This window comes from Poecile atricapillus, chromosome 16, assembly GCF_030490865.1.
Source record: "Poecile atricapillus isolate bPoeAtr1 chromosome 16, bPoeAtr1.hap1, whole genome shotgun sequence".
Classification (NCBI taxonomy): domain Eukaryota; kingdom Metazoa; phylum Chordata; class Aves; order Passeriformes; family Paridae; genus Poecile; species Poecile atricapillus.
In genome coordinates, this window is record NC_081264.1 from 11,437,514 (window position 1) to 11,460,707 (window position 23,194).

At 38.3% G+C, this 23,194-nt stretch overlaps 1 protein-coding gene across 7 annotated transcripts in view; it reads left to right on the plus strand.

Moving 5' to 3' along the window:
• SPECC1L (sperm antigen with calponin homology and coiled-coil domains 1 like) overlaps nt 1-18,830 on the plus strand; it is a 63,128-nt gene extending 44,298 nt beyond the window's left edge. For all 7 annotated transcript variants that reach the window (XM_058851189.1, XM_058851191.1, XM_058851190.1 and 4 more), the window contains 4 exons: nt 286-388; nt 9,262-9,378; nt 9,912-9,971; nt 11,695-18,830. In XM_058851189.1, coding sequence (XP_058707172.1) covers nt 286-388; nt 9,262-9,378; nt 9,912-9,971; nt 11,695-11,784 — 370 coding nt within the window. In that variant the 3' untranslated portion in view covers nt 11,785-18,830. The remainder of the gene's footprint in view (nt 1-285; nt 389-9,261; nt 9,379-9,911; nt 9,972-11,694) is intronic.
• The last annotated feature ends 4,364 nt before the right edge of the window (nt 18,831-23,194 follow it).

Genomic DNA, 23,194 nt, shown 5'->3' on the forward strand with positions numbered 1-23,194 from the left:
CTGGAACTTACTAAGTTGTGAGTTTTTCAGACTCTTAGAAAGAAGTATCATTGAGGTGGAAAGACCTAGTGAAAAAAAGCTTAAAGGAAAAAGGATGATTTGCTAATGAAAGAATTGCTCCAAACTAACTCAAAAGTCTTTTGCTGGTATTCCTGTGTGCTCTGTTTTTCAGTCAGAAGTGCTGTATCCTGCTACTTTCAGCGTGCCAAGAATTTGTCCTTCTATTTAAGCCTTTATAAATACCTATTTCTGTTGTGTTATAAGCTTTTCTGGCCTTGTTTCTAGGGAAGAGAGGAAAGATCCCTTGTCTGCCCTGGCAAGAGAATATGGAGGCTCCAAGAGGAACGCCCTGCTGAAGTGGTGCCAGAAGAAAACAGAGGGCTACCAGGTACCTGCAGAGCTGCTAATGCCATGTTCAGTGGCTGCCAGGCAGTGGAGCCTGCCTGTGGCACAGGCCAGGCTGCTCCACACCTGACTGCATAGACTGGGTGCCCTGGCATGTCCTGTACCCTCCCCTTGGAACGTGTGCTCCCAGTGCTGCTCCAGCACCAGCAGCTCCTCTGTCACTTTGCTCCGCAGCTTTTTAAGGGAGCAGCTGCCCTCCCAAAGAGGCACTTGAAATCAGCCTTTAACAGGTTGTACTTTTGAAACTGGAGCTGAAACTTTATCAACTTAAGGTTTAAATTAATGTTTCCCAAATGCAGCTAGAGTACCGTTTCTCAGATTTCAGAGATTTTTTTTTTAATAGGTAATTATCATAGAGTTTTCTTTGGATCTTTGAATGCACTCCCATTTAGCCTCTTAGGGACAGTTTGTTTTGTGAAGGTGGCATTGTCTTGCATTTTGAACTTGGCTTTCCACTGTGGTTGCAGACTTTTTTTTTTCACTTAGTCCAAATGTTATCAGAAGCCAAAAGAGCTAACAAGATAACTGTCCAGAGTTCTCCTGATTACGTTATTTTTTCAAAAGAATAGTGGCTTCAGCAAACTAAACCAGGATGTTAATAGTCTGACCATGATGTATTTGTTTGGTTAACTTGTATTGAAAGTGTTTGGAGTTCCCAACACAATCCTCAGTTTAAGAACTTTACTCTTTCCATGACTTGAGCCTCACAATGCAGGAGGAAGTTGAGAGCCGCATAACAGGATGGTCGCCCATCCATAGGAAAAGTCCTCCTTCAGCACAATGGACAGGCTGTGATATAAGCCCTCCCCCTCTTCCTGTGGCACGTCTGGTACTCAACTGTGCTATTTCTGAGGATAAGCAGCTTTGTGGAAAGAGCCTTTCTCCTTCCCCACGTTTTAAAAAAGGCAGGATGTTATATTTCTTTATAAATCCTCGAACTAAGTGCAAAAATATTTTCCCATATTGTCTTGAAATGAAAGATGAATTTGACAGCTTCGTTAATCTGGTTAGGAAAAGTGATAGAAATTATTCCAAACTTTTCACTCTGTAGTTGTGTGCACGTTGAAGAATATGCTTCTGATTCCACAGATTGCTGCTTCTGATTCCTTGAGTTTTATAAGCACTGGTAAAAGGATAGGCTTTGAGACTTTCTGTACTTGCTTCAGAACCTGCAGCATGGTACTGGGAAAACACAGAGCATCTGCAGAGCCCCTGCAATGCCTTCATTGAAACTGTAAGATGGTATCAGAAGGTTATATTAAGTTGTTCTGGGAGAAGAATGGCTTTTGCTTTAGTCACACTCATTTTTCATTTCTTTGTTGTAGAGAATTTGATTATTTTCAGCATCCCCTGAAATTCAGTTCTGGTTGAACACCGTGTTGGTGGTGTTCTAATGTTTTAAACATACCCAGCACTGTATTCATTGTGAACAGTGCTTGTACAGATTTCTGGCATCTCAATGTTATCAATAACAGATAAGGATCTTTTTTTTTATTTTCAATGAATCCCTGCTTCATTTTAATTTTATTTTAAAGCTATGTGTGTTTAAAACTGACAAACAGGAAACAAGCATCAGGGAACATCTCCCTTCCTCATTCAGTCTTGCTGAAGGTACTCAGCTCTTTTTCCTTCCCTGTCATCCAAGCATGGACAGGATACCCTCTTTACCTCCAGCTCTTCCTGGTGTCTCACACTGCCACAGTTCCCTTTTCTCCCCTGCACTTCCTATCAACAGAACTTCTACTTTTCCTTTGTACCACTGTTGTTTTGTTTGCTTTAGCACCTGGCTGAAAGCCAGCTCGAGCTTTCTGAGCTGCAGGTACATGCTGGCTGCCCAGCCCTCCTCTGTCTCTGAGCTGCTGCAGGAGCCTCACACAGCATGAGTCCTAAATATCCCAACCTTTTCCTCTAGGAAGAGCAGTAGGTCACCAATTTCTATCCAAAATTACCAATTTGGCCAATATTAGCTGCAAATATGGCAAGCTAAAGGATAGATACTTGCAAATTGAGTCTGTAACAAGTTTTAAAATGACGTGCAAGATTGTAACCATAATTTGGAAACAAGCCAAAGAAAAGAAAGGATTAGAAGCCTTTTGTTTTAGAGTAACTCTTTGCTTAATTTTGTCCTATTCATATTTAACTACCAATCCTTAGGTAAACCACCCATACTTAGTATTTTTCAAGATATGTTTCCTTCTTCATCCATTGCCAACAGGGATCACTTTTTTTGTCTTTTCTCTCTCTCACCTGGAGGTGATGTCTCACAGCTGTAGGTTTTTATGCATAAATGCATGAAAGGTATTTATAGAAAATTATTTCAGCTCTTGGTGTTTCACAGGGAAGATGGATCCATGCACGTTGAGTTAAAGCTCCATTTCTAAAAGCAACATCTTTGCTCCTGGCATTGTTTTACCTTTCATCTCTGCCATTATACTTTGCACAGGATAGTGGAAAATAGCTAATAAATAGTAACAAATAGTAATCACACAAGTAACCAAATACAAATCTTAATTTCTAAAACTTTTTGAAGGTGTACAGAGTTATAGGTGAGCTGCCAGTGGTTTAGCCTGTTAAATACCAGGTGTGGTGGAATTGGTTTATCCTTATCAATGACAGGAGGATAAAATACTAAAGAAGAAAAAAACCCCAAAAAAACCCCACATCAAAATCTGTCCTGTTTCAAAGAGAGGTTTTCTTTACTCACAAGATACTTATGGAGAATACAGCACTACAGAATTGTCTGCTACAACTGGTATGAGGTTTTTGTCTGTTCAAGTGAAATAGAAGAGAAATAACTCCTACTTTCCTATCCCTTCTAGAAAATTGCTTTCAAGCTTTTGATTAAAAGTCTTAAGTACTTATTTCTGCTTTAGAAGCTTGAAACTTTGTGAATGCTAAATAATTCAAATATGATAGTGTGGTGAAGCTCTTAATTTCAGTCCATTATAGCAGAATAAACCCTGTTAAAAAGCCACGTAAATTACTTCATTGTACACTTTTCTTGATTTATTCAAGCAAATTTGGAGGGGAATAAATGAATAGTCACCTTCAAATGTAGTTGTTAATATTTAACTGTGTTCAGAATGTTTTTTCAAGACCTCAGTAAAAAAATCAGGTTGATACAGCCAATAAAAATAAGAGAAATTACCAGTATAAAAACCTGAATAACTACATCTCTTACTATATTGTAGCTTTTAATGTGCTGCCTGAGTGTTGTTTGCAGGCAGGATTTCTCCTTGGAGCTCAGGTTTGGAGAATGGTGATCTGCAGAAGGTCAGTGCAGGACTAGCAGAGGCAGGTTCTGTATTAACTTCCACCCAGAGCCTGTTCAGTCTTGACACAATTGCACACACTGAGTTACTGAGCTGCATTGTATTCTGGGCTGCAGAGATCTCTAAGCCATGAGAGAGGAGAGCTGCTCTCAAGATAAGCATTTAGATAAAAGAGAAGCAAATCACCTTTAGTTTTCAGATCAACAGGCACAAAATACTTGAAATTTCATTGTGTGTTAGCTTTGCTCAGGATCTGACACTGCTGCAGAGTACAGAGCCAAGCGCTGCATTTTTCAGAGGAGAGAATCCTCCTGGCTCCTCTGAAATATGTGCAGTGTCATAAAACTGTCATAAATTCCAGATATCTTCAAAGCATAAAGTAATCCCATCCAGCTGTTATGGAGCATTTACCCTGACTGGAGCACAGCTACTTTCATTTAGTGTGCACAGCTAATAAACGTCTCAAAAAGGATGTGAGCATGCATGTTTCATGTTAAAAGAGGACCAACAAACAGGATACACACATCCTTACCCATCCTTATCTCCACCAGTATTTTCAGTTCATTTTCCATTTTTGTCAGCATTCTGAGAGATAATTCATTTCCAGAAGTCTGACACCAAAAAAGCAATTGTCACAAAATAGCAACAAGAATAGACTAATTTATTTGTTAAACTTTCTTCAAGCTTTACACACTTCCTAGGTACAGACACATGTAGTGTAGCCCTGTAGTACCTACCCTCTATTTCATGCAATGCTGCTTTCTGGAAATATTTTTCCTGCAAAGACCTAAGTTTTACCTCCTGTGCATATCAAAGCTACAAGTCTTACAAAAAATTGAATCCTGTGCTCAATGCACCTTGAAATCAAGCAATGCTTTCATTTCTGCTTTAGCAATAAGTGTAGAACAACAAAACTAGAAGTAAAAAATGGTTCAGGTTGCTGTTTTTAAAAACTTATCAACACTAAGCTAGGTCATATTCCATTCAAAGTAGTATATTGATTTTAAAAATGTACAAGAAAAAGACATGACTGTGCTTATGTAAGCCTGTGTTCAAACACTGACTCCAGGGTGTGCATTCTGTGCTGTCTGGTTGATTCATCAGAGTAGTCAGGATGCCAAAACACTTCTCTCTTTGGTTTAAGCTGATGCTTTAGCCAAAAGTCGTTGAGTTATGGAAGGACATGCTTCCTTTTTGTGTTTGGATTGGATTCTGATACAAGAGAAATGTCAACTTGTTCAACTTAATTATGACAAAATTTAGAATAAATTATGAAGCTGTCTGTACCTTTAAGTACATTCATGTCTGAAGCTATTACTGGATTTTGTGAGAATGACTGCTTCTTTTATGGGTCTTCTTTGTGCCCAAACTGAAAAATAACATGTGTTTTGTAGAAAAAAAACATTACCAGTCAGTGTTTAAGGGTTTTGATGGTCTATATTTACCATTTACTGCTTTTCCAGAAGCTGGGATTGAAGAGGCAGTAGCTGGGACTGCTGCAAAGTCTGTTCCAGAAATACTTTTTTGTCTTGTAAGTTCTCACCTACAGCCATGGTTTTATTCCATGATTTGAGAGTCAGTGAATCCTGATTCAATGAAGCATGGACAACAGTTCTGTTGTAGTTTACCTTTGTAATCTTCTATAATGGATACTCTTTTCCTTTGTGGAAGTATCTTTAAAAGCTCTTAAAAGCATTTTACTAGTAATTTTCTGCCATGGGAAGAAGCCTGCCAAAGTCTGTACACTTAAACTTCAAATCTTGTTTTAAGGCTTTAATATATTATAGCACATAATCATATTAATGGTTTTGCTTTCTCAACCCACTTATTTAATTAACTAGTACAACAGAGACATAGACACATGTTTTTATTTTCTTCATGTCCTGGCTCTTTTGAGAGCCAAACCAAGTTTGGATATGGGAATCTCCTCCTTGTGCAGAGCAAAGGATGGAGAAATAGCTGCTGGGCAGGATGGTCCTCAGCTGGAGCTCTGCTGTCCATAGTTCAGTGAGATTGAAGCTGGGGATATGCCTAAAAGAGTGCTTAAAATTACTTTGTTCTTAATTAGTAACTGCAAGTTAGAAACCATGTTTTCTGTAGTTGGATTTCTTGATGTTTTTGGGTTTTTTTAGCTGTGGAAGTTTTCTGGGGGGACAAAAAAAAAAAAGTAAGGAGTTACTGGGTTATAATAGTTAACATCTGATTCTTAGTTTGTTTTACTTTAGAAGACCCTCTATTAATTTATAATTATTGCAAAAAGCAATTAGAGAAAATTTTAAAATTAGCAGTATGCTGGTTAAAACCACTTTGAAATGGTGAATTTTAGAAAAGCCATAGGTTTGCAGAGGTCTTAGATTGATGTTATGCAGAGCCTGTTAAGCAGTGTAAAAAGTTTCATGGGGAATACTGGTTTTAGTCTTTTTTTCTATATGAGCTCAAAGGAATCCTCATTTTGTGGTGGCTGCTCCTACTCTGGAGTTTCAGTTCAATAAGGGCTGGAGTCATGCTTGAAATGCTTCTTGGTTGTGCATCTACCAGGTTGTTCTATTACCATCTCTTTTTCACTTTATCTTTTTATGTTCTGTCTCCAGAAAGTCTTACAAATTTTTAACTTTGTTGTTTATTCCTGGTTGGAATGTGTCTTCCACAGATCTTTTTATGACAGTGGTCTGTTGCTTAACTTCTGCTAGAATTACCTTTTTAAAAACCAACTACCCCAAATCCTAGAGGTGGCTTCACTCCCAATTTACCTATTAATCATTAATAGACAAGGGATGGTAAATCCCCTTCTAGTTCATTTCTCTCCAGAAAAGCTTATTCTTCATTTGACAATTTATCTGGAAGTATGTCCTTCGGTTTCTTTAATACTTTGTGGTCTGAAATGTCTTGAAGAATAATTCTAGATTAGATTCCAGCAGAATTCTCTTAATAGAGGCAATTACTTAATAAAGCAGTAACAAAGAAGAAATTATGTCAGAGATTTTAGGCTGATGTTCTGTTTACCATCAGTTCTTTGAGAAATAAGAGCTTAATGCAAGATTGATTTCATTATACTGACCAAGCTTTTTCAAAAAAACCACAAGTAGTTAAAAGCATTTAGGAAATAAAATTTGCTGTATTTAAATGTGCCAGTTATGTGCTCAAAGCCCTACATGAAAAATTAAATTTTCAGTTTAAATGACAATCTGTCCCATTTCTAGTTGTTTTTACTGTCTGCCCAATATTATACTTCTTTTAGTCTGAGAGGTAATAATAATTCATAATGCTTAGAGCAATTGGAAACAAAAACCAGTCCCTTTTAATTGTTTCCTTCCGTTGTATTTAATTCAGCTTCTCTGGATACATTAAAATTCTTGGATGATGGGTTTGTTTTCTGCTTGTTGTCTTAATAATAAAAGCTGGACCCTACAAGATGATTTAGAAGAATAGGGTATTCTGAGTTTGGTTTTGTTTGAGAACCAACCAAACTTGTAGGTGCACTTTAACTGGCCCTTTTCCCCCCCCAAATGTGTAGATGAAAAATAAAGCATTCTATGGATACTTAATAATAATTAAAGTGAAGTTTTTAGTTTATACAATTGTAATTTTTTAAGGAAGATGACTTTTGCATGTTGTAATTTCACTGTGGCAATGCCAGGGTACATCTTTTTCCTCCCCTTCTCACATCACTTGGTCATCTCTGGGAAAGAGTGAGAACATTTCAGCCAAGAGGTGAAAACCAGGTTTGAGTTTTTCTCCCTCAGTGGATTGTGTAGCAAAGCAAACATGATCATTCACACCTGATTTTTATAACCAGCTTGCCACACACTCCTGTGATGAGAAAAAGCCCCTCTCCCTACATTTATCCATCTTACTGACACACATGTGAGCCTGAGGCCTTACTGAGTACAGGGTAGGAGGAAAGAACTTTCCAAAAAGTGACTTTTGTAAATGGACACATGCAGAAATTTATTTGCTTTAACAATCTGACATTTTTCCCCTTTTTTTCCCTTAAAACCTCATACTATATATTGCATATATTTCCTTAATTTAAGTAACAGTGAGAAAGTTTTAACCAGGCATTAATTTAAATCCAATTTCCTGTGTCTCTTGAGGAGAGAAGAGAGATTTTTTTTTATTATTTTTTTTTCTCTCCCTTCATTTTTTTCCCTTTTGCTGTTGAATTTTCCCAGCCATGTGTCTGGAGGAAGCAGAGCTGTTCCCACAGCCCGGGGGTCTCCAGCGCCGTTTCCGTGTGCAGCGGGAGCGGCTCCGGCCGCGGGCACTGTGAGCCCCAGCACGTACACTGACACCAGAGCCCGGCCTGCACGGGGCCACTTCACAGCCAAACAGCTCAAGCTCAGCAGGAAACCAAGATTTCCCTCACATTCTTCTAGAAATTGCCCAGAGTTTTGTTTTTTTCCTCTGTCGGAGGAGATTGTGGTTGTTGTTCATTTGAAGTCTCCGAGTGCCCTGGGCTGCAGAACGCTGGCCCTGGCTGGAGTTTTCTGCATTAGGAATAAGCAGTTTCAGTGTCTTGTCCAAGATAGCTGCTGATGATTAAATTGCTGTCAGGTGAAAGGTTGGCTCAGGTGATTGTGATCCTGCACTTCTGTGACTGGAGGTTTTAGTTCCTCCTGTTAAAACTTTGAAAATTAAGCTTCTGCTTGAGTCCAGTTAAGTGAGTTAGCTTTTAAAGCATATTTATATTTCTCCATGAAAGTGTAAAAGGTATATGATATATTGTTGTTACTGGTTGTTTCCTAATTAAAGTTTAAACTGACTGCTATCCACTTAGCCTCTCTAACATTGTTTGACTGCCAACAGCCAAATATAAAGTCATTTAAAAGGTCACTGAGGCATCTTGTTCATAACTCTTTTGGACTGGGCTGACTCTACAATAATTTATACAGTCTCAGGAGATGCATTTACCAGTGCCACTGAGCTTCCTACGGGAACTAAAAGATCAAGAGTGCAAGACAGCAGTTTTCAATTTCAGTTTCAATCCCAAAGTTTCTCTTCTACTGTCAGCACTAAATCTGCTGGAACATCTTTATTTCCAAATGGAAGGGTTTTTTTGTGATCTTGTTCACATCAGTTTCTATGGAGAAATAGTTTGCTTAAAAGAGAAAATACTTTTCCTCATCATTTAGAAATTTTGTCTGGATATGATTGTAGTAGAAGCAGAAAATAGAGTGAACATGAGCAGAGATAGGAGCACAATGTCTGATCAGAGATTTGGGGTACACATCTTTGACTCATTTGCTTTTCTGTGTACAGTTGCACCAGATCCATTACCTTCTCTAGCACAACATTTTATGGCTTTTAGCACACACTCAGGCACACATTTTGCACTTTTTTTTTTTGAGGGAGGACTTAATATTTATTTGAAATTAATATATAAAAAAACTGACTTTCTTATCACTTTATTATTTTGTTTTTCTCTGTTAGTAGTGCAGTTCTTACCACAGAACTTTGTTATTGGGCTGTCCATTTTCTCAGCCAATTTCTTCAGAGGTATTAAAAAGAAGTATTGATGAATTGGTAGCATGTAACAATTATTAGATTACAATTTTAATATTGCTTTTATTTTTTTCCCTTCAAGAATATTGACATCACAAACTTCAGCAGCAGCTGGAATGATGGCCTGGCTTTCTGTGCAGTTCTCCACACTTACCTCCCAGCCCATATTCCCTATCAAGAACTGAACAGCCAGGACAAGGTAAGACATTAAAAGTCCCCTTCCCAGGACTGCAGTGCTTTAGTTAATATGAGTTAATAAAGACCAATGGACTAATTTGAGTTCTAAAAGCCCCAGTGTTACTAGGAGCTCCAAATCACCTCTGTGAATTCTGCTCTGCCACAGTTCCTACCTGCTGGTTAGCCCAGGATGTACAATTAATGATAATAGATCCTAAAAACAAAAGGTTATTTCATTAATGCATTAAGAGATTTTTTTTATTTATGCTTTTTAGAGAATAAATAATCTCTTCATTAGTATTTTATAACTCAGCTGTCCTCACTGACAATTATATTCACCATTATTTTCTGAACAGGCAATTAATAAAAATTTTTCTAAATTTTTGGATGATATTAAAACATTCATTCCTATGGCTCTTTTGAATTTCTGTAGACAAATTATAGACTCCATTTGAAGCAAAAGTGGTAGTATCATTATGAACATTCTTAAGACCATTTTGTTATGTTTGAAACAGTATTTCCTTGTTTTCTAACATGTTTTCATATCTCATGCAGAGAAGAAATTTCACTTTGGCTTTTCAGGCAGCTGAAAGTGTTGGCATCAAATCTACTCTGGTAAGATTTAAATGCATATTGAATGAATTATGACCCATTTCTAAAAATCAAAATTATTCTATTTTGTAGTCTCAAAAGATTTGGATGTTTATACTTAAAAATAGCAGCAGATGAGGTCAGCTAGATGTTACTGCACTAAATAATGACTGAAATACAGACCACTGAAGCTTTTGAAAGGTCCACCAACACTTATCTCCCAATATGAAAATAAATATTAATAACAGCAGTGAATTTGTTTGAGAATAAGATTTTCAAGAATCCATTAAATCTGTCCTGTCTCTGACCTACTTCTAAATTATTCGTGATTGTTTTGAACTCTGAGCTACAAATCAAGCAATGTAATTTGTTCCATTTTCTCAGTGTAGTGTGAAAGTTGAGATTTGCCTCTTAAGTTTACACTTTTAATTTGTCATCATTGCAAATAGTTGTAAGGATTTTTTAATGATTGTTTTAAAGTTGTCTTACACAAATTTTAGAATAAAAGAATTAGTTTTCACTAGCAGAGTGTTCACTAGGACAGGATTATCTCTGAAGGTGTGGAATTGGGAGTATCCCAAACCCTTGTGAGTGATCACAAATCTCAGCTGGAGTGGCCATTATCAGAAATGAGATTTAAGTGATACTTTTGCAACCTAAATTCTAACAAAGCTGCCATAGTTAGCAACTAACAGTACAACAGAGTTTTTAAAAATAACACTTTCCTTGATCCTTATCAGTGCTTTTACCCCCCCAGCATTGTGTTTGCTGACAATGGCAGTGTAACTCCTGGGCTTTCGTACTTTGACTTTGGCACTGATTTGAGATGTGGAAGTTTCTTACCAAGTGCTGATGTAAGAATGAGATTGTGGAAAATAACTGCACAAATTCTTGTATAACTCAGCCTTAGTTCAAATGGTTGCTGTCTGCCCTTCCTTTTTGTGATGTTTCATTATAGATACTCTAAACAGGCAAATTGGATGGAATTCATTCTGAGTGCAAATTGTATCCATCTGAAGAATTCAGTATATATTTACATACCTACATGCACACTGTGTGTGATGTGTAGGTTTGTGGATTTTTTTCTCATCCATATTGCATGACTAAGGGGTTAATAAAGGTGTGAAAACTGCTGTATGCAAACAGGAGTGGAATGTAAGTAGAAGTTATTCATTCTCTGAAGAAAGTGTTCAGCTAAAAGAACTCACAACTTCTCTTTTGAGTTCTGGAGATTCTTGCATCAAACTGAGCCTTACAGTAAACAGAAATTACCAGGAGCTACATCACATTGTTTTGCTTTGTACATGTGCTGGAAAGGGTAGATGGGAGTAAATTATTTATTGGTGCTTAACCTGATGGGAATTTTGAACTTTAATTAATATCTGGGCCTGGATTCCATGGCTCACAGTTCCTGGGTAGGTTGTGTTGATTTGCAAGGCTGGTGCAGGGTTATATGAACACTAAAGTCTGACTATTGTACCAGCTGTGCTCAGTGGGGGACAGCTTGAGCATGCACAGCATCAGGCATTTCAATCTTAAGTCAACAAAAGAACTATCTACAGATATGCTATTCATTACATTTTGTGAGTAATACCAAGATATAGAGAAGAAAACAGAGCTTTCCTCATCAGTACTTTAAATTGTGGAAACTTGACAGATTTACCATTCCCAGGAATGTGTGCAAACACTGCCCCATTGCTCTCAGGGTTTTCATTCCTGATTTTGACCAATCTGTTTTCTGTGACAGGACATCAATGAAATGGTGCGAACTGAGCGTCCAGACTGGCAGAATGTCATGCTGTATGTTACAGCAATTTACAAATACTTTGAAACCTGAACCCTAATCATTCATCAGATCCATGGGATTCGACCAACATGAGCTACCAGATGGAAATCTTACTGAAATGCTAATCCCCATTTCACTGAAAACTGGCAACATTTGAGTCCCCTCCAACTTCAGTGACACTAGCATGGATTGCCTCAGATTGCTTCAGCTACTAAGCATGGAAACAACTGTTTAAAAGCAAGAACTTGTTGCCACAGTGCTTGGAATAACCCAAGTTATTAAGCTATTCAGATTAATTATGTAGCCTAAAGAGCCTGAACTACTTCTGTGCTGCCTTTCCAGTCAGACTTCCTGAAACTTTCTTTGCTGGGAGAGTAAGATGAATGCTTCCTCTGGCATATAGGAGACTGAATGTACAGATAAAGCTTTGAGAAGGAAAAGGATAACATGGCATCATATTACTGAGCTTTCTGTAGCATCCTGATTCCACAGACTCTGAATATTCTACCCACAGCATATGGCAGCCCAAAACAGTAGAGTTCTTAATGGTAACTTAGTTACTGCCTATCTAGCTATTTTCCATCCTTTAAAATGTGCACAATATTCTAGGAAAACAAGCTTTGAATCCATAGTGACAAATTGAGGGAAAAAGTGCTCTTGATACCTCAAAAAATCTGGCACAGAAGAAGTCTTCATTCTAAAGCTTCATTATAAGCCTACCTCTGTCACAATGATGTGGCTTTCATCTTTATCTTATGGATTGTAAAGACTAGCACATGCAGCTCCTGGCTTTCAGGGTACACTACACTTCAAGGAATCTGTGTAAAGTCCCTGTGCTTCCACTCTAACAGAAATGAATCAATCATCACCCCTTGTCTGGCTTGTTCTTTGCTCTCTTCCTCCTTTGCCTGTGCAGCACACGCAGCCACCCCGGGCTTTCCTCTACAGCAATACGAGCACACGTCATGGATATCTGTGGTAGAAGTTTGGAACTGGGATAGCATTTCCTTTGCAGAGAAGATATTCTCAACAAGATGTAATAATGAAGTAGTTTGTCTCAAAATCCAGCTTTGCCATGTTTTGTGTGTGTTTTTCATTGGTCTTGCACATCCTCATCTGAGTGACAGAAGGTGAGATGTTCTCTGGGAAGGACTGTGGAGGAACTGATGTAATGTGTGTACACCCAGTAGTCTCAAATATTGCATGGAAATGACTCACTGTCACAAGGAAGGAATTGAGAAACTTTAGTCTGCTCAACTTCTTTTTTTTCTGAAAATGTACCTGAATTCATTTAGCAGCTCTTGGGCAAAAGAGTTTAAGTGCCTTAGCGATCATTGAGTTGATACGTCCTGGCACTTCGGGGCCTGGTGTGGAATGTTGATGGCTCCCAGCGGTTTCATGGCTCCATTTGTCATGAGCTGTTTGTTGTAATTTTGTTTGTCAAATCGAGGGGAGACTTCACTCTGTCATTGCTTCTGCCTCTTGCTTTTCTGAACACTTCCCAGCAGTTCAGCCACGGAAGATCTCATTAATATTAAGCAGAAGCTGACTTGAGCAGTGAGTTCTGTAACAGCTGCTATTTATAAGCACAGGCTCTTTCAGCAGTAACCCCATTGTAAAGAAAATAAATCTGTTCTATGGTGCTCTTCCGACTGTTAAGGACAGTTTGAATGTCATAGATGTTAACCCAGTGAATGCAACTGTGCTTGGCATCTGTGAAACTTCTTCATGGTATAAAAGCACAGATTTAACTCAGAAGTATTGCCAAATCCAAAACCCCATCATCTGAAGAACATAGCCCACGTGAAGAGTAATAACTCAGCATGTCTCTAGCATTGTATAAAAATACACATTTACACTGATATGTGCCTGTGAGAATTATGGAACTTTGCAAAACAACTGCTTAACCTCTGCTGAGGGCCTTTGGAGAAGTTTTCAGAGCAGCAGTGTCTCAAACATTCTTACAGCTCTTTAGAAGTAGATACCCTCAGATTATTAATTGGTGCATTTGAAGAGCCAATGTAATCTAAAAACAATTGTTGCAGGAGAGGTTTCAAGTGAAAGATCTTCATTGATAGATTTTAATAAAAATCTGAAATGTATTTTCCTCTCCTCTATATTTCTTCTAATTTTTTTTTACTTCATTAGTTTAATAAGAATAGTCTTAGTGCAAATACACATTACTGCTGTCTTGCTTTCTATCCTCCTATTGTTAAATTCCAGATTTTGCCAATTGGTGTTTAAGAAACCCTTCTGTTTATCCTCTGAACAGATATCTGTGATTGTCTTATTCATTGCCTTAGAGTTAAAAAAAAAATATTTTTCTAATGGAAAGGATAGCATTTCTTGATCTAAATTCACTCATGACCTGTTTTGGTGAGGTAATTCAAACTTTGAGCTGAATTTTTTTTTTTTTCCTGTCCAATGGTCATCTTGATTTACCTGGAATGTTGTCAGAATCCTTAAATGCAATAACCCTGAGAGTGTAACCATTTGTTAAAGGAGAAATCACGTTTGCCAGATCCATTCTGTTAAAAATACGAGCTGCTGGTCTCCAGGAGGGAAGAGAGACAAAAGCTAGCAGTAATTATAGAAGGGATCTTGTTATGAACTTCAGAGCTCTGTAAACTTCTTCTTGGTGTGATCTGATAAAACTCTGTGAATCCAGCCCAGGAACCCTGGGCTTTGTGAAGAGGTTTTTGTGTCTGATGTGTCTGAGCCTTTACATGTGAGGTGCTGCACAGCTGCAGTGGAAGATCTAAAGCAAACACAATGCCCTGCTGCACTCTAGAATGTGTTTTTATCTGAAGGTTCAAACCACATTCAACTGTTCAAGAGGAAAAATAGCAGAAGCCCTTCTGGATGTGGAATAAATATACTGTTGTGTTTGGTTTCTGTTCATATTTAATCCTGAAACAGCCTGGTTTGTTTTTTATTTTTTATGTGAAGTGCAAGTTTATGCTGATTTATTTTCCTTTTAATGCAGAAGATATTTCTGAATGTACTGAAAATCTATTGTCATCCATTTATATTTTACTATGTGCCTTGCAAATGCCTGTGCTGTAGAATATCAGGGTTCCTCATGGCCAGCTGTAGGGTGGGCAACAAAATGGAGCTGTGGGATATCCTGGTGCAAGTACAGCTGTGTTATCCTCTGGATCCTGTGGATGGAAACACTTCCATAGGTGTTACACTTCCTTTGGTTTCCAGTTGGTTTTGTTTAATCCAGTTTGATTTGGCTGTTTGTTTAAATAGAAACACTAATTTAGTATCTCCAGTGTGAATCTCTGGCCCTCACAAAAACCACTTTATTCCCATGCCTCTGAAAAACTGAGTGAAATTTTCCCTTTTAAATTTGTGTTTGTGGATAGTTCATCCAGAATATAGTATATAATTATGATCTATTCTGATTTAAAGGTAGATTTTTGTGTCTCTTACATATAATATATTATTCAAGTTCCATGTAGTGTTTCTGATAATTTTTTGTCTCCAATTTTATGAAATATTTCCACTGTTGTGTTTTTCTGTAAACTCAATCATCGTGTCTTAGAAGACCCTTAATTTGCCAGAGTTAAATGAACTCTGCTTTAATTTATTGGTGTAAATTCCTTTTAATGTCCCTGACAGCAGTGATGCTCTGGTTTTAGGTGCATGAGGAGAAATAAATTGGACCCCTCCTGTAATGGTGCAGTGCAGTGGTTTAAGCTGCTGAGGATCTGCCTTGTGAATTGTGTGGCTGTGACATTGGAGTCTGTTTTCTGTTCCTGATCTCAGTGTTAAGTTTTTAGCTATTTCTTCAGTTTCAACACTCCAGACATTTGGGTTCTTCTGCATCACCAGAAGATTATTTTCACTCAATTCTATTTCTGTACAGATTTGGCCCAGGGCACAATTTTTATTCCAGCCTAGTTTTAACCAAGATTATTTGGGAAACTGGAGATTTGGAGAACTTGTGGGTGTTTTTCTTCCTGCCTGTGCCTGGTCTGGGGACACTGCCTGGAGTTCAGGTGGTGTGTGATGGTTCCTCCCCAAGGCTGAAGTGATGCAGTGACACCTTTAAACCGTGTTCCTGTGGTGACATCGCTTCTTGTTTGCCTCTTGCAATTAACACAGCCCCAAGCAGGAGCTCCTAAGGGGCAAAACTCTCCTGGGAGGGAATCCATTTGTACACCTTCATGCTGATTTTTGCCTCTTGTGAGTTATGCTGAGGTGGTCTAGAAAGAGGACCTTAAAATAGTCATGTCCATGTATGGACTGAGTTAACTGTACAGTTTGTTTGTGATCCTTCCCTTGACTTGGTAAATATTTATTTCTGTTTGATTTTTATGTTCTGCACAGCTCTATTTCTGCAATTCCTTTCTTTTAGCTACCATGAGTGTATCCCTTTCTTTAAGCTAATATTAACCAGTTTGAGAAATTACTTGCTAAGAAGAGCTATTAAAGTGTCTTCATCATCCATGAGTTCTGGACATGCCATTGTGCTTTCCCAAGTTAGTGTGTGTTGACTGGCAAAACACAGACATCTCTTAATACATTTAATTGTCCCTATTTAGCAAGATATCTTTAATAGTGTTTCTACATTCACAGGAGACTGGCTGGATGGGTTTTAAATTACTGTGTGGCTTGCTGTGTCCCTCCTTCATCTGAGGTTCTTCTCTTGTGTTCCCTGATTTCAGAATCAGTCTTGTAGAATACTCTATAATTATCTAACCCAAGATGTTAAGCATCTGGAATATGTAGCAAGTATGCTGTGGATAATTAATGCTAAATAACTTAAAAGGTCGAGGTATGTACAGTTCTGATTTCTGTTAATTAATACAAGTCTTTTTTCCTTTTCTACACTTGCCAGTTGTTTGGATGCAACACCCTTGAACTCAGTTTGACAAAGCCATTGTCCTGTCTCCTTGAGCTGATTCATTCTGGGGTATTAGAATTATTTCCTCCCAGTGAAACTTTAGTAAAACCTATGAATACCAGATGACTTCCTTCCAACTGACATTAGATTTTGCTTGGATTTCTTTACCCAAAGGCCACTGTCTGCCTCAGAGTTGCACAGAAAGTTCCCATCAATCCCAGCAGAGCTTGGGGATGCAGAGCAGTAGGATGAACTTCTGGCAGAAAATTACAGCAGCCTGATACAATCAAGCTGGTTTCATTTTAATCCCCTATTTTCAGGGGGTTTCAGTTTAGGTAAAATCATTTGCTGAAATTTGAAATGTGGCCTGTTAGTTCTCCACTGGGAAGTATGCTTCTGTTTAATAATATTTTTATGAGATTGTATTTATGGAAATGGAAAGGAAAATGTCATAAAGCTAGTTTTGTTGCACTTTTCTAAGGCTTTTGTATTTTGCATAGTTCTAGAATATGAGGAAGTTTCTTGGGGAAGTCAAGGCTTGGAACCTGCTCTGCCCCAGCATAGCAATGTATAATGTGCATTTTCACCCTAGTGATCCATGTTTTATTTTAATTGCATGTATCTGGTGTATTTATGTGCTAGTGAGGGAGCCCAGCAGACATTTCCTGCTGCACAGGAGCCATTGGCAGTCCCAGTTCCACAGCTCATGAACTGACCTGTTCTGACTGTGGGCTGCACTTGCAATAATGGAATAATCCATTTTTGATTCTCAACTCTTTCAACAACTGGGGAACAAGGGGCTCTTTTCTCCTTTGTTTTTTTTTTTTTTTATTTTTTTTTTTTTTATTTTTTATTTTATTTTATTTTTGTTTCTTTTTTTGGTTTGTTTTTTGTTTTGTTTTGTTCCATTGTTGAAATTTTTCTGGAAGCTTTTAATGGTTTCCAATTATTGCATATGTTCAGTTAGGATGGTTACTTGGGAATCAGTTCAGCTAGGAGAACACAAATACATGTAACACACTCAAGTAATTAATCCTTGTAACTTACAACATTTCAGTTTGATAAAAGTAAGATAAAACTCTTGGTTTTATGTGTATTGTAAGGTTAATTTTTCTGTCTATAAGTAGCACTTTTATATGTATCTGAAGGGTTTTTTTGAACAGAAATGTGTTTTTTCTGTATATTATCTAACGGGAAGAAAGTATAACACTACTAAACAAGGCATAGACTAGTTTGCCTCCAGACTGTAAGTTCACTTTAGGTCAGTAATGATCAAGAGTTGTTCAGTGTATCTGAAATAAATCACAGGTAGTACTGGACAGCTCCTGATCAACCCCAGAAGGGCATTAATTGGTACCCTCCCCTCTTGGACGAGGGTGCTCCCAGTTCAGGTGTGAGGCAGAGCTGACAGAGTGTGATGAGTTCTGGACTTGCTGAAAGAACAGGATTTTATTGATGCCTCAGTGTGACTCCCCAGCACTGTACTGGATAAGGATTAACCCTGTTTGAGATGACACAGGAATGGGATCTCCTAAGTAGCTCATTTAAAGCTCACTTTCCATGTGAGGCCTTTAAAGATGATGTAAAACCTGGTGGTTCTAAAAGCTCTTCTCATCCTTCCACCTTTTGTGATTTGGATTGGTTTTACTCTTCTTGAAACACAGCTGCTGTGTGTCAGTCTGTGGATGGGTTTAGAAATTCTTCTAGACAAGTGCAAGTACTTTGCTTTATTCCAGAACCCTTTTGAATGGTTTACACACACCTTACACAGAGAGAGGCTTTGCAGAAATGTAAATGTGTGTGCACACATGTGTTCTCCTGCAGGTTCTGAGTGACATGGAAAGTGTTTCAACAAGTGCTTGTGTCTTGAATACTTAGGCTGGTTTATTAGTGTATATATTTAAATGGCAAGGAGGAAAAAAAAAATAGTTTGCTTCTGGTTAGAGCTGAGAAATAGAGCTTTGAGGAAAATTTGAATGAATGTTCCAATTGTATTTCACCCTGTTTCTGGTTTGAAAGGCACAAGTTGGGAATGATTGGAGCTACAAAAGTCAGCAAGCCTGTGTTAAGCTAAACCTTTTGGAGGACCCAATATGCTTTCAGTTTGCAAGGACCACTAAAGACCTGGGCATTTACTTTCTCCATAATGTATTCTGTATGAGTATTTAGTATGTATGCCTTCAATTTGCCAATGTTGCCATGTTTTCTTCTTAATTATTCATGAAATAAAGGTTGCAAATAGCAGAACCTGTGTTTGTTTTCTTGCACCATAACCTCAGGATTTTTTTGGAAGTTGTATCTCTCTTGGGATAGCAGCAGCCTCTACAGGATCTGCCCCCAAAGGGTTTGAAATGATAACACAGTGAATACTCCAGATAAGAGGGACGTGTTTAAGGCATCTGCTCAGCCTGTATTGTTCTAGAAAAGGAAATTGCAGAGAATTGGGCAACTTCTGGAATACGTTACAGGATTAAAATTATTTAAATGTTAATTAGCCCAACCCAAGTAAGGCAATTGTGTGTTCACTCCCTCTCTGTCTCTAAAGGAGTTGGGCTGGAGAGAGTTTGGGGACTTAATCTCTAGAACAGTTCAGACTATTTAAAGCAGAAGCCCAAACATAAATTTTCCAGGTGAAAATCAAGCTTAGAACACCTTGAACCTGGTTTGGTCTAAATGATCCTCAATGGTAACTGTTTTCAAATGCTGATTTGGAGCTTTAATTTCAAGTGCTCTGGAATAAATTGGATCCAGAGGTTTGGACTGAGCTCCAAGTTATTGTAAATATTGTTTTGAAAGGCACTGGCTAGTATAGGTATTTTAATTCTACCCTTTATTTTTTTTTCTCCTTTTTTTTTTAAATTTTTTTTTATATTTTGTGTGGTGTTTTCTGGCTGTTCAGCAATCCAGGAAAGTCTTTGTTCCAGTAACGTTATTCTGCAATAAAATGTCTTGTTCCTCCTTTTTGAGGTGAAATATTCTCCCTGAGAACTCCTTGCAGCCCTTCCTGCAGTGTCTGGAGCTGCTGGAGGTGTGTGGTTTCAGAACACACCTGATTTAAGAAACATTTGAGTATATCCACTGAAGTAATGCTCCCTCACCAGAGCATTTTCATGGATTGCCTTCCAAGCTGTCACTAAAAAATTTTGTTTAAAATGTGAAACCAGCTCCATAAGCGTGTCTAAGTAGAATATAATAAAATTGGTTCATTAATTTTTAAGATCTTACTGTAACAAAAAGCTGCAGCTATATGGAATAGTAAAATAAATACCTCAGAAGCAACAGCAATATAATATTCCATTGTATTAAATTACAAAAGCTGATATTGGAGCCATGTTTTTTCTGCAGTTAAATTCTGTGGAGGAACTAAGTTAGCAATACAGAACCTGTGCTGAAATTGTGCTGAGGGGTCTCACAATTGCTTTGATTGTCAGAAGAGACTTGGATTAAATCGTGTCTGTCACAGAGAGAGTTCTACCAAGGGCAGGGATCAGAGAGGCTCACGAAGATGTGCATTATTGCCACTCAGAATTATTTTACAGGAGACCCTTAGCACTGAAAGTTAACTCCTTTCTTAACTTCTTAACTGGGAAACTCTTCACAGCCAGCAGCTGCTGGTAGAACTTAAAAAAAGAACAAAAAGGAGCTGAGTTCTGTCCCCTCTCAGCTCCCTGTGTTGTTTTTTCAGCTCTATCTCTCCTTGAGCCCAGCATTTCATGTTCAGATGTTCTCATATCTCAAACTGGTTTTCTTTTCCCTCCTCAGTACTTAAGGTTGAGTGAATTCTCCTTTGCATTTGCTCAGAAAGTTGAGATGGCACTGAGGAAACTTTTCTATGAATTCCTGCTTGGTCCTTCAGCCCAACACCTTGAATAGGCAAATTGGCTAATTAGTGTCTCTGTTCAAGATTAGAAGAGCATTTATGTCTAATTAAATATTTTTATTAGTTTCATTTCTATTAGAAGAGTTGATTTGAAACTTTCCCCATGCAAGTCTTTGTTCAGAAAAAAAAAAAAAAAGTCTATAAATTTTTAAAGAAGCAGATGAGGGACTGGTGCCACCAATTCTAATCCAGGTTAAGGTTTTTATTAGCATTTGTCTGCTATTTTCTCTGTGTCACCATTGTTTAACCCTTTTTGTAGAACTGAATTCCTGTATATGAAATGCCCTATTTGAAAAATACAATGTCAATTTTTATTAAATGGTTTTTGTCCTTCAAGATTTTCAGTTCTTTGGAACCTTCTTAATCTCATTTTGAAAATAGGGTTGGACACAGGGATGGTCTCATCACATTTTTAGACATCTGCATTGATTCTATAGTGTGGGGCACTATTTGTGCTCCTCTGCAGTGCTCACTGCCTTGTTTATGTCCTTTTCTTAAACCATTTTAGGCTCTTTCCTCACGCCAGAAGCCCAAAAGTTAAGCTCTTAAAAATGAAAGAAACTTGAGAAGGAGACATAACAGTCTGGAGACAACTTCACTGAGCTGTTGACAATATCATATTTTTCAAAAATAAATATCCCACAGAGCACCAGAATGCCACCGTGTTGAGTTCAGGCTGTGTCTCCATGGGGCCATACTCAGAGTCCATGGGCTGCACCAGGGCACAGCCAGGGCTGTGCTGCAAAATCACAGCTTTGCAATTCAGGAGCTGCAAAACACCCCCCACAAAATTAATACAGCTGGACTTGGGTCTGGGCAGAGACAAAATGTAAAAGGAAGGTTTGGTGCCTTTCTGCTCTTGGCCAGAGGTCCAGCTGGCATTGGAATGGGGTGCTAAAACATGAGCTCAACTCCATAAAGCTCTGAAGTTGTGTCATTTTGCACCAACATTTCCAGCAGATGCTATTCCCTAGCAGGGAGTGGTGGGGAGCAGGGTCAGCAGCTACTTTTTGTCTCCAATTTGTGTTGTGACAAAGCTGGGTTTTATACACAATGTGTGTTTTGTCAAGTTAAATAAAAGTTGCCCTCTCATTGCTCCTCACAATGAAATTATAATAGTTCAAGTGAAGAAGAATCAAGTGACTTCTGCTGGGCCTTTCAACTCCAACACTTCATTTATTGTGTAAAGGTAAGTTATATTTTAGCTGTTGCTCTGCAGCTCCCACATGATGATTCATGCTACCAGTTTTTCTTCTATTAATAGTTTACAGAGAGTGCTTAAATTTAGATTGAATTCCATCTCATAGTCTGTCATGCTGAATAGCATTGAGAGAAATAAAGCCAGAGTCTTGTTTGGGCAGTGCCTTTTACGGAGAGTGGTCGACTCCTGACAAGAAATTACTGAAAATCCTTCCTTCCTTCCTGACCCAGACTGGATTCAGACTGTGTTGGGGGTATGGTTTGCATTACCCTCTGAGGGAAAATCTTACCTTGACTTCATCTTCTTAAGCCTTTGGTTAAAGCTGAACTCCTCCTGTGCTGGAATTGAACAGTTTGTGCTAAAAGGCTTCAGTCTGTGACAGGGGAGTGTCCTGCATTGTGATTTTAGCCATGGACATTGCCAGCACAGTTCTGCATGTCCCTTAACAAAAGCACTTCAGAAAAATCAAAATTTCCCAGTATTGATTTAAAAATTTCATCTAATATTTAATGTTGAACAATGTGAGTGAAGTATTCACATATATACAAACACACAGATTTGTATTTATATATATGTCTCTGTCTTTAATGTCAAAGAATTTGCTGCTGGATCCAAAGGACCTCGAGTAACTGTGCCCTTATCCCTTCTTTTAGACCCAGGTGCCTTTCACTGCTTTTGAGGAGATTCAGGCAGTATTTGTGGGAATGGGATGTGTTCAGGTTAGAACACAACATTTTTAATGTCCTGTTTAACAACATTGAACATGTGTGCTAATGAAATACTCACTTTGATGTTCTTGGCAAAACATGCATCCCTTAAATGTCTTTTGCACATATTAAATAATTCAGTCTGGTTGGAAAGAAAATATTCATAATAGAGAAGAGCCTCAATACTGATAAAGCATTAATCTCTTTGTAAGGACAGAAATAATTTTTCTGTTTAAAATATGATTAATTCTTGCAGATTCTGTCCTAGGCAAAGTGATCATTTTCAGTCCTGCACATGGAAGCCTCAGTACCTGGGTATGATATTTTTCTTCCCAGGGTGGCAGGCTGTGTTTGGTTTTGAGCCTGTTTCGTGTGCCAGGGGTGTCCCTGACGTGCCCAAGGTGTCAGCAAAGAGAAAGGTGAGTTTCACAACAGGTCTTGAGCATGAGGTTTTGATCTACTTTGCTCTCACCCTTTTGAAGGAAGCATTTCAAGAGTTGTTCTGCACAGGCTTTCTAGAGTTTACTGCTTGAGCTGAGTTGCTGAGTGTGAGGAGTGCAAATACTCTTATCACTACTTTTCAGCTGCCCAAAACTCAGGAGTTTGGCTTGTTCAGTGAGAAGTGAACAGGATGTTACTGCAGCTCTGCTTTCCAGGAATGAGAAAGCCTTTCTTGGCTCCACATGGGAGAATCGGAAAATTTAATTTCTGTCCTTGCAGTCCTGGACTCCTTTCAGCTCCGAGCCAGCTCTGAACGTGTGGCAGTACCTGCCCATGGCTGCGGGGGCTGCTGGAAGCTCTTTTGTTTCCAGGAGGTT